Source organism: Eretmochelys imbricata, chromosome 5 (genome assembly GCF_965152235.1).
Source record: "Eretmochelys imbricata isolate rEreImb1 chromosome 5, rEreImb1.hap1, whole genome shotgun sequence".
Classification (NCBI taxonomy): Eukaryota; Metazoa; Chordata; order Testudines; family Cheloniidae; genus Eretmochelys; species Eretmochelys imbricata.
The window spans coordinates 62,405,879-62,417,983 of record NC_135576.1 but is presented as its reverse complement, the minus strand read 5'-3'; the positions used below and the strand labels follow the sequence as shown (position 1 = coordinate 62,417,983).

The 12,105-nt window shown below is 38.0% G+C and overlaps 1 protein-coding gene across 2 annotated transcripts in view; it reads left to right on the top strand.

Annotated features, from left to right (window-relative positions):
- Positions 1-12,105, top strand: part of RIOK2 (RIO kinase 2) — a 36,425-nt gene that overhangs the window by 5,600 nt on the left and 18,720 nt on the right. For both annotated transcript variants that reach the window (XM_077817235.1, XM_077817237.1), the window contains exon 4: positions 451-626. In XM_077817235.1, the coding sequence (XP_077673361.1) occupies positions 451-626 (176 nt within the window). The remainder of the gene's footprint in view (positions 1-450; positions 627-12,105) is intronic.

Below are 12,105 nucleotides of genomic sequence, written 5' to 3'. Positions count from 1 at the left end.
GCCTAACTTCCTTGTTGAAGAGATGACCTCAGGAAGTTCCTTGGCCTCTGTAATTTATCCCTTCATCCGGAGCTGTTGTATTGTGCCAGTGTCTTGTTATGTCAAGAAGGACTGTTTACAAACCTTGGGAATAAGCAGCAGAAACAGACAGTAGTGTCAGCTGCTCATTATCACACTGACAGTTATCACAGGTCATACCAAAATAAAAACTAGTGAATTGGAGATCTTTTCGAGGAACTTTAGGACTAATAGGACATTCATTTTTCAAATATACAGGTAGTGTGCTGCATTGGTAATTTTGCTGATTCTTCTGCAATGTGTTTTCTTTTTGCAATAATATAAGTAGTAATTGAGCAAAAAGTGGCATGGAAAGTTAGTCACCTTTCACAAATGTTTAGTCTGTTCGGCACATTCTCTCAGATAAATGTAATTATTTCTTATGTTTTATAGATATTTATATTGTTGCAAATGAAGAGGAGCAACAGCTTGCATTAAAGCTGCACAGGCTTGGGAGAACCTCCTTTCGTAATCTAAAAAACAAACGTGACTACCATAAGCACAGACACAAAATGTCGTGGCTTTATTTGTCCCGCCTGGCTGCCATGAAAGAATTTGCCTACATGAAGGTATTTTTTTAATCATAAAATGTAACTGTTCATGTCCAAAATGTGTCCTCAGTAAGGCTACAATTTAGTCATGGGTATTTTTAGTAGAAGTCATGGAGAGGTCACACTCAATAAACAAAAAGTCATGGCTTCTGACCTGTCTATGACTTGTGCTATATAAATACCCCTGGCTAAAACTTAGGTGCTCTTGGGGGAGGCTTCCAGCAGCTACTGCTTTGAGTGGGGGGGCACCCCCGCTCCTCCAGGGGGGCGTCCCAAGCAGCAGCCAGTGTGGCCGGCCCTGAAGCCGCCTCAGCTGCTCAGGAGGCCGTGGGGTCAGCCACACCCGTGACTGCAGAAGTTGCGTAGGTGCTGGAGAGTCACGGAATCCGTGACCTCTGTGAAAGACTCACCGCATTAGTCATCAGTGCTGTAATAGAGTGGAAATGGTGATGATGCAAGGTGCTTTTCAGATCCCCTCTTATTTAAGTCACATTTACAATATAAACCGGATTTGCGTACATGTTTCTAACCCCAGATTTGAAGTTACAGGGAGTATATCATACATGGAATCCCTAATGTGTACTACTTTTATGTACAAGATTTTGACCATGGCAGTGAAGCTATAGCAAAATAGTCTGGCTTGTGAAACATGGTGTTCCACATAAGAATTTAATATGGATCTTATGATTCTTTTTTACATAAAATTCTCTTTAACCACAGGGCAACTTTACACACAATACCTTAATGTGGTCGTAAGCTAGCTACTTCCATTTATATTAATCTTTGAGAATGTTTTAGAAATGCAAAGAAATATCTTCCTATGTAGCCACGTTGTTCTAAAATTCAGGGAAAAGTTGTGAAATTCAGAAAATTTACAAACTAAGCTTCAGTCCTGTCACTTAGTTTCTCTTTTCTCTGTGTGTGTGTGTGTGTGTGTGTGTGTGTCTGTGTGTGAGAGAGAGAGAGAGAGAGCGCGCGCGAATGAACATGAACGAACATAATTTAGGAGCATTAATTAGGGTGCCTGTAAAAGTTCTAGAAACAAATTCCAACCTAAGAAAACCTCCTATTTGAAACACAACGGTGTGCCTGTGTTACTATGTGTCTAACTCACATAAGAGATACTTTTAGCTGTCCTTCTCCAGACAGTGTGACTGACACAAGGGCCTTAAACTTTTTGATTTAATCGTTGGTTTTGAGAAGTGAGTGACCCACAACCTTACTCCCTGAAATCCAGTTTCAAAGTGCTAGATGTACCCTATGTTATGAATATTAATATGAAAATTCACAGTATGTGGCTATTTTGTAGTTTAAATATGCAGAATACTTATCAAGGCCAGTTTTATTAATATATGCTTTTCATTTGAGAAAAAAAACTTTGTGTATATTTAAGACTGAAACGAAGGGGGATTGTTCATTTATTTCTCTAATTTAAATGTATTTAGAAATCTTAGGTCATTTGTCCATGCAGAGTAAAATGTGCAATATCCTAAGTGTGTTGGTGGACATGTTTATTCCTATAAAACATGTTTGTTTCACACACAATAAGTCATTTGGATACCAAGTCAGTTTAATTTACATAGTGGATAGACAAAATATTGACTCTGGAAGAGGCTTCCCTAACAATATTTTTCTGTTTTGGCATGATGCAAGATTTGTTTTAACATCCTCTTTATATAGGATTTATGGTGTTAACTATAGGATATATTCCCTCTAAATTTTCCTTGTTCAATCGTGTTTTACTGGCATGACTCTCATTAAAGAGACACAGTAAGATAGTATAGGCCCAAAAATTGAGGGGCTTTTTTGAAGAGCAGGGAGGGGAATGATCTAATCAAAATTAGTCCTGCTACAGTGCAGCATTGTGCTAGTTTATAATCTGTCTCTGTCCATTACTGTACAGGTACCATATAAATCGCCTCCTATTTTTCCCTGAAAAAAGACACAATCTCTAATTACTTCTTTGTTTTAGCCACTATGCCTAATAGGGATGTAAATACCGTTTAAAAAAATACCCATTTAAACTATTAAAATTATATCAGTTAACGGTTTAGTCGTTAACAAGTTCACAATCTACCCCTGGTTTGGGGATTACCCTGCTGTCTCTCCTCGGGTCCGCATGCACATCTCGCCCTTCTCCTTACATCCCACATAATAGCCTCTGCATGCCTGCCCCCGCCCCATAGGCCTCCCAGTATGTCGGCCCCTACAAGCCCTGCAACCATGTGCCATCCTCACCCCCTTCACAATTAAGCCAATGCGCTTTGCCCCCCTACCCAGCTGAGAGTCTGAATCCACTAGTGGACCTTCCAGCTTACAAATAAAAATGTTATATACCCAGTTATGCTTCTGACAAGCAACGAAGCTCCCACTTAGGCCTCAGGCCTCACCATCCTGCTGGAACTCAAACTCTAGGAACTCGTGGCCAAATTTCTCCTTGTGCCCCACATAGCAGCACAGATAGAAATTGCTCGCATGGCTACTGACTCTGCTCTTACTGCTGAGAGGCCAACATGTACCGCACATCTGGACTGGGAGACCAGAGTGCACCACAACAGCACTGCACAGGGGCAGGAGCGGAGGGACAGCTTCCTGGTGGGTGCAGAGTAATTATGCCACGCTAGAGACTTTGCTGCTTAGCTGATCATGCTCAGTACCATCTACAGTGTCATGAAATTATTTTACCAATCTGTTTTAAACTTTAACTGCAATATATTAACGGTAAGACCAATACCTATTGGTTAACCGTTTAACCGTTTAATATTTTACATCCCTAATGCCTAATAGGATTATTTTGGTCATTATCTTCCAGGAGACCAATTCTGTAACTCCATTGATAGGGAAAAGGCCCAAACACAGATGGGTTTTAGCCTTGTGATGAAAAGGGGAGACTTGCCTTCATCTTCATCTCCAGCAGCTAGGCAATTCCAGTTCCCGAACACACACACCCCCGCTGAGTCCCAGTACAACTCTGCAGTTTCATTTGGTCTCTGTTTATATAGTCCCTTGCCTTTATTTTCATTTCCTATTTGAATGTAGCAATATCCCATAAATGTTATATCTTCTGCCTGGAGTTGCTGCCGTGTATAGTTGAGGGCAGTTTTCTAGAATTAAATGACTGTTGGAATTAAATTGAATATACAGTAGAATCTTTGTACTGTACTCTGACAGATTTATTTGATTATTGTGATGTTTTTTCTTGTCTAATTGAAAGAAAAGCACTTAGTCACTTGAAAGTAGGCCTTAAAACCAATGAAGGAATAATATAGTTATATTTCTTTTTTGTGTATTGTTTCTTCAATGTGAATAGTAAGCAGTATGGCTCTCAACAGGGGGAATTTGATTAGTGAGATGACAGAATTCTGTGTTATAAAACTTAACTGCATCTGAAGGCAAGAATGCAGCAATAACAGTATATTTTAATATGTTCTCAAAATACATTGGAATTTGTCCAGCAGTGCTTAAAGATATAATCATTTAAGTTAGTTCTAAAAATCAGATCTCTGCATTTTTACTTGGATTTATGAATGAGTTTGTGATAAAAGAAACAGTGCTCTGAGTTTGTTGGTCACTCAGCTGAGCTGAATCACATTTCTTGCAGAAATTTTTTAACTGCTATTTTTACAGGTAACACCTCAGATTGTCAGGATTCCAAAAAGGGCAGTCAGGGTCAAGGGTCAGAGCAGGGGCAAACCTGAAGGTAAGAGTAGCCATGGAGTTTGTAGTCAGATCTAGGCCACAGTCAATACCAAAGGTCAGGGTCTGAAGTCTAAATCAAGCCGAGGTCAAGCCAGGAATTGAAGAGCAAGGAGCTGGAATGGTTGTGGTAGCTACAGAAGATCCGCGCTGTTTCCTGGACACTTTCTGGAATGCCCCTTGGGTTTATATAGGACAGGGAGTCAATCAGAAGCCATGGGTCTGCTGTCTTTCTAACCCTTGAGATGGAACTTCCCATGGTCTGTGTCCACAGTGGGTCATGGGAAGTGGCGTGCCAGTTGGTTACAGCTGCTGCTGTGTGGCAGCCTGGAGATGTCAGCTGCCTGGGAGTTCTGCAGACCTGGGTTCTAGACATGTGGGGCCTTACAAGATATTGCTTGTAGGGGGGGCGCAAAATCAGGCTTTTTACTTTTGAGTATTTGACAGCATTTTGTATGTAGCCAGTTTTACAATTTCTTCCGCATAGTCAGTTTAGTCTTTGTGTAGGTTTGTTTAAAAAAAAAACAAAAACAAAAAAACACACACACCCATACCACACACAAAATATTACTGTACATCCCCAATTATTGGCAGACACTTGGGCAGGTATACTACCTGAAACTACTCTGACCCAGTTTTTTGTTTTTGCCTGGATTTTCAGTCGTTGCTGTTCCCATACGTGCACTCTTTCATTCTCAACTGAAGCACTGGTGTCTTCAGAGGAAATAGTATACACTATTGAGTAACCAGGACTTCAGTCACCCAACGTATATTTCTGTTTATTCTGAATTCCGTATTTTTGTCAAATGCTTTAAAGAATACAGATAAATTCCAAAACTTAACTGATTAACTACCAGGATTTTTTTTTTCTGTGCAGCTGTTCAGCAACATTACATTACAGACTCTTAGATAAATGCTTTGTGGGTGCTGTAAGCACCCAGAAGATAAATTGAATTAGTAAATTTCCTCCAAATTAGATACATTTGTAGTTATAAACTTGTTTAGAGGGCTTTGATGCACTTAATTTCAGAAAGTCAAAACTCAAATTTTTAAGGTTTCAGAGTAGCAGTCGTGTTAGTCTGTATCTGCAAGAAGAAAAGGAGGACTTGTGGCACCTTAGAGACTAACATTTATTTGAGCATAAGCTTTCGTGAGCTACAGCTCACTTCATCAGATGCATTCAGTGCTTTCATTTTCCACTAATTGTATCTGATAAAATGAGCTGTAGCTCACGAAAGCTTATGCTCAAATAAATTTGTTAGTCTCTAAGGTGCCTCAAGTCCTCCTTTTCTTTTTATTATTTAAAGTGTTGTTTATTTATCAAGTATTGCACTTGATTCCATTTAAAAAGAAAAAAGTGCTTCAGAAACTTGAAGTAGAATATTATGAATGATCTAGGATGGGTACAAATAGATTTAAAAAAAATCAAAATATATGGGTTTTTAATTTAAATTGGATTCTTTTTATTGAAATTAAATACAGGTTTATTTGAAATTGACAAATTATGTTGAGGCTTAAATTTATTAATCTATCTAATCTATTAAAATCGTTTAAATTAAATACAAAAATAGTATGAAGCAGTACCTGTTTGTTGGCTGAAGTTTTAAAGAATCTACTAACCTGCTGGTAGTCACTGGCTGAGAACCCGGACCAGAGTTTGTTGAAATACTAATCCAGCATTTGAGAGAAGTAGCCTGTGCTGCAGAGAGAATAGTTTCTTCATTTCTGTTTATTAAACTGATTCAGTTTAATGACTAATTCATCCAAAGTTAAGAAATCAGCTGGAAAGCCTAGTTTTTATTCATAGATTGGAAAAACAAAACAAGTGTGAGAGGATGAGATCTACTAGTTCTAAAATCTTGAAATCAATGGGAGCCAGGCACATAAATACCTTTTGAGGATCTGCGCCATAGTGACCAGAAATAATAGGTTCAATTCACTAACTACAGATAATAGTTCCTCTGTTTCTGTTAGTTTTAAATCCAAAACATGTTTTGATAAACTTTTCTTCTGTAGCCGACACACTTAAGTTGTTCTTATTTAATTTTTAAAAATGCCGTTTTTGTGCATTTTAATTTAATTTAAACTTCCATCCAAATACAGCTTGACACAAATTATAAGTAAAAAATGAATAATCATCTCATAAATGAGAAATGTGTGACTCACTATATTTTAACATAATAAAAAAGGTAAAAATTAAGACTCTGACTAAATGTAAGTAATGGTATGTGTTCACTAGCGATGTCAAAACGCTACCGCGGCAGCGCTTTAATGTGACTGTATAGTTGTGGCACCAGCACTGGGACAGCACTGTTTTTTAAAAATAAATAAATAAACAACCCCCCACGAAGGGAGCATGGCTACCAGCTATGCTGCCACTTTACAGCGCTGAAACTTGCAGCGCTCGGGAAGATGTTTTTTCACACCCCCTGAGTAAGAAAGTTGCAGAGCTGTAAAGTGGCAGTGTAGACAAGGCCTTAAGCTATACAGTTGCTTAAATATATATAGATCATTAATAGTGTAACTAGAAATCTAGAGGACTATAGTCTACTTTTTTTCGCCAAATACTACAGAAACTTTTGGGGAAGTAATTATTTTTAAGGCAAATTCAGTCAAAGCACACATTTTTTCTTTATTAAATGTTTACATGAAATTGATAGTTTTTTAGCCAATGAAAATCTTCCTTTATCCTTTTAAATTCTCCTTCATGTGTCTGAGAGCTTTTATTTTCCTTCTAGCCACCTTCAGAGATCTTCATACTTGCACACTAATCTGTCTTCCTCTCCCTGTGTGTCAAGGCTAAACAAAAATAAATCAAATTTATATGCATCTGTAAAACTTGCAAAATTATTCTTTGGAATGTTCTTTCAGTTGAACCTGCCCACATGGGATAATTGCACTTCCTGGATAATTTTGCTAAAACAATCAACAGTGTGAAATAGCTAACAAACTAGATTTTTGGTATTCGTTTCAGCGGTAACACTCCAATGAGATGAAAGGGGTGGTTAGAATATTTTAGAACTTTTGCAAAGCATTGGTTCATGCTTATGCCTGGATCCTGCAAAGACTTATGTAGGTACTTAACTCTGTACCAGTGGTTCTCAACCTATTTTTCATTGTATGTCACATATGTAGCTCTCTGTGACATGTGGGTTGTATCCACACAGTGTATGGCCTACCTGTATGGCCCTGAAGATGTCTCATGGGCTGCAGCTGTGTACTGTTTGGACCACACGTTGAGAAACACTGCTCTATGGGGTGGGACCAGTGCCAGTACTCAGTGCATAAAGTTAATCATGTTGAACATGATTACACAGGTATTTGTAGGATTGAGGACTTGAAAGGGCAGATTTATTTAAAATTCTGCGTGAAGTGCTGGGAACGTTAAAATCTTTTCGAATACTCTGCATACATTGTGTGTGCCTGGATTTCCATTGCTCTTAATTATGATCTTTAGAAATGTGGAGTCCTGTGTTTCTAGTAACTATTAGTTTACTCAGTTTTTTCATCATAGCATGTGTTTCATCTAGATGTATAGCCCATTCATTCTCTGTTCTGGCTGGAGTTCATTCAAATTAAGGTAATTGCCATTGCTGACCCGGACTTCAGGGCTAAAAAATGGCCAAAAAAATGGTCCAAGTATTTGTCAAACTGTAGTCCCCAAGGGCTTGTTTCCACACTTCTGTTTATGAAGTATGGTGGACTTTTATGCTATGCAGATATTGGTTTTAATAATTTTAATCTGACATTTTAGATAAAATTATTTAACACTAAATGTAATCCTGCAGGATGGTGACTCTCCATGTTCTTCTACTGGGGGAATTCTGTGCCAAAAAATTAAAAATTCAGAGCACAATAATTTAAAAAATTCTGTAAAAATTTGCATATTTTATTTGTCAAAATAATACAATTTAATCATGCCAGTTTTGGGTATTTATTTCAAAATATCTGTCAGCAGGTATGTCTGTAACAATACAGACCAAAAAAAAGATTCTGGTAATTTTTTTTTTTTTTTTTTTTTACAAATTCCTTACTAGGCATATTAATACAGAACTTTGAATAATTCATTTAAACTACAATACAGAACTATATTTTCTGCACGCGGCAGAAGCAGTGCAAAGAGTTGGGAGTGTCAGTAGAGGAGCTGAGGGAGATGGAAGGAGCTTGGACTGAGCTGGGAGGGTTGTTGTGTGGGTGGGAGAAGTATGGAACAGGTTTTATTTTGGGGGGGGGGCAGGGGACAGGATTGTTAGGGAGTTGGGGAGCCTCTCCCATTCAGTCAGGCACATCTACTCCTGTTCCTGCACCCCTCATCCTGATGGGTCCTTGCAGCCTCCTCCCCCATCCTCATGTACGCCCATTCCCATTCAGCCCCTGGCTCATACTGTCACCCCACTAGCTCCTCAGCCCATGCCCCAGTCTGTTTCCCCTCTTCTCCTCCCCCTCCCCTTAGCCATTTTCAGCCCCCGTCTGTGACCACCCAGCAGCCCCGTGTGCCCCACTCTGTCCTAACTTAGCTCCACAGGCCAGGTGCTGTGATAAACTTCTACTCCTGCGGGAATTCTGTGCCACTGCATGCGCACAGTTTTTTTCCCCCACAGAAAATACATTCTCCCTCAGTAGTGCTGCAGTTTTGCCTTTTGCCCACCAGAACAGCCTGCTACATTCATGCTGTTGGCTGTTCTGGTGCCAGAGTGGCTTCGGGTGGGTGAAAGGTGGAACTGCAGCACTTCTTGGGCAGAATATATTTTCTATGGGGAAAAAACAAAATTCTGTGGGACATATGAATTCTGCACATGTGCAGAATTCATAATTCCCACAGCAGTAAATAGTCACAGAAATATAGATAAAATTTGGCATTAGATTCCCTAAAGATTTTGCTTTTCTTTTGTTTTTCTTCTCTGAAACTTATATTTTCCTAATTTAACCCAAAACCCCAAACCTAGATCTCTTGCTGGTTTCCCTTTCCTCCCATGTACCTCCCTGCTCACTGCCCCCCGTTCCCCGACACACATACGCATTTAGGATGCACTGGGGAAAATCTGCAGAGGTTTCAGTTTGTGCCCAGAACAGGAAGAAATACGGAGATTTAAAAATAAATCCATCTTAAATTATTCATTTTGATATTACTGTGAACTATGTTGTAGTGAAATCTCATTGGTTGTGAAATCCGTTGTAGGCAACAGAATATATAGGGATAGAAAATGAACTTGTGATGGGGTTATGTGCATCAATTGAGTTTGCATCTAAAAAGGCTAACAGTAGTGCTATAGTTGTTATGATCTTCCCCCATTTGTCTATAATGTGGTTACGATGAAGCTTAATTATTCAGGACAGTGAACTTCTGTGTTTATGGAAATGCAGAAAGAATTAGATTAGCCAGACAGAGTGGAATTGGCAAAAACTTAAAATGGGGTATTTGTTTAGTTGACCCAGCATCCCCCAGTTATCTGCTGCTGTTTGTCTGGGCCACCAGACCAGATCTGATTCCGTTCTGTTCTCCTTGTTACATCTCCAGTTTTCTCCAGTCCCAGGACAGTGGAACTATAAATAAGGAGGTAGTACATGTACAGAATTTCAGATCTGGAAACTGAACTTTGCCATTTCATTCATCATACAGCACTATCCCAGTCTCTGGTCTTTATAATGAAAATTCTACTATCATGTATCTTTTGGCTTTATGCTATTTGACATTTTTATCAATGTTCTGGGATAAAACAAAATCATCACTGATGAAGTTTTCAGATGACACAAAGATTGCGGGAGTGAAAAATAATGTAAAGAAAAGGTCACTGATACAGAGTGATCTGGATCACTTGGTAAATTAGATCCAAGCAAACAATATGTGCTTCAATATGGCTAAATACCAAGTTTTTTTTATGTTTTGTTTATTTATATATATATATGTGTGTGTGTGTGTATATGTATATATATAAAATGTAATATGAAGTTACAGGATGGGGGTCTTCTGGGAAACAATAAATCTGAGGAGGCTTTGGGATCATAGTGAATAATCAGCTGAACGTGAACTCTGGGTACAATACTGTGGCCAAAAGGGCTAATTTAATCCTGGGAATATTGAGTAGAAGTAGGGAGACTATATTACCTCTGTATTTGGGAATGATGTACTCACTGCTGGAATACTGTATCCAGTTCTGTTAACAATTCAAGAATAGGGCTGTCGATTAATCGCAGTTAACTCACGTGATTAACTCAAAAAAATTAATTGCGATTTAAAAAATTTATTGCGATTTATCGCATTGTTAAACAATAGAATACCAATTGAAATTTATTAAATATTTTTGGATGTTTTTCTACATTTTCAAATATATCTAATTCAATTACAACACAGAATACAAAGTGTATAGTGCTCACTTTATATTATTTTTATTCAAATATTTGCACTGTAAAAATGATAAACAAAATCAATAGTATTTTTCAGTTTACTTCATGCAAATACTGGAGTGCAATCTCTCTATCATGAAAGTGCAACTTATAAATGTAGTTTTTTTGTTACATAACTGCACTCAAAAACAAAACAAGGTAAAACTTCAGAGCCTACAAGTCAAATCAGTCCTACTTCTTGTTCAGCCAATCACTAAGAGAAACGGGTTTATTTACATTTACGGGAGATCATGCTGCCCACTTCTTAAGTTTGTCACCTGAAAGTGAGAACAGGCATTCACATGGCACTGTTGTAGCTGGTGTCGCAAGATGTTTACGTGCCAGATGCACTAAAGATTCATATGCCTCTTCATGCTTCGGCTATCATTCCGGAGGACATGCTTCCGTGCTGATGACGTGCATTTAAAAAAAATGTTAGTTAAATTTGTGACTGAACTCCCTGGGGAAGAATTGTACGTCTCCTGCTCTGTTTTACCCCTATTCTGCCATGACAAGTAGTAGGACTGATTGGACTTGTAGGCTCTAAAGTTGTACATTGTTTTATTTTTGAATGCAGGGGGTTTTTGTACATAATTCTACATTGTAAGTTCAACTTTCATGATAAAGAGATTGCACTACAGTACTTGTATTAGGTGAACTGAAAAATACTATTTTTTTTTACAGTACAAATATTTATCCAAAATAAAGTGTGCACTGTATACTTTGTATTCTGTTATAACTGAAATCAGTATATTTGAAAATGTAGAAAACACATTTAAATAGTATTCTATTATTGTTTAACAGTGTGATTAATTGCTTCAAGAAGAACATTGAGAAATTGGAGGAGGGCTCAGAGAAAAGCCATAAGAACAATTAAAGGATTAGAAAGTATGTCTTATAGTGATGGACTCAAAGAGCTCAGTATATTTAGCTTAACAAAGAGAAGGTTAAGGGATGACTTGATTACAGCCTATTAGTATCTAGATAGGGAACAAATATTTGATTGTGGGCTCTTCAGTCTAGCAGAGAAAGGTATAACATGATCCAATGGCTGGAAGTTGAAGCTAGACAAATTCAGACTGGAAATAATGCACAAATTTTTAATCATGAGAATAATTATCCATTGCAATAATTCACCAAGGGTTTTGGTGGATTTTCCTTCACTGGAAGTTTTAAAATCAAGAATGTATATTTTCTGAAAGAGATGCCCTAGTTCAAACAGGAATTAAGTCAAGGAAGTCCTATGGCCTGTGTTTATACAGGAGGTCAAACTAGATGATCACAATGGTCCGTTGTGGCGTTATGATCTATAAATCTCTTTACTCACTACTTACTATGTCTAAATATTTGTCTAGTTTATGGGACACATTCATATTTTTATTATAAGTTGTATTGTGGTGCTGTTCAAAATGTGCTA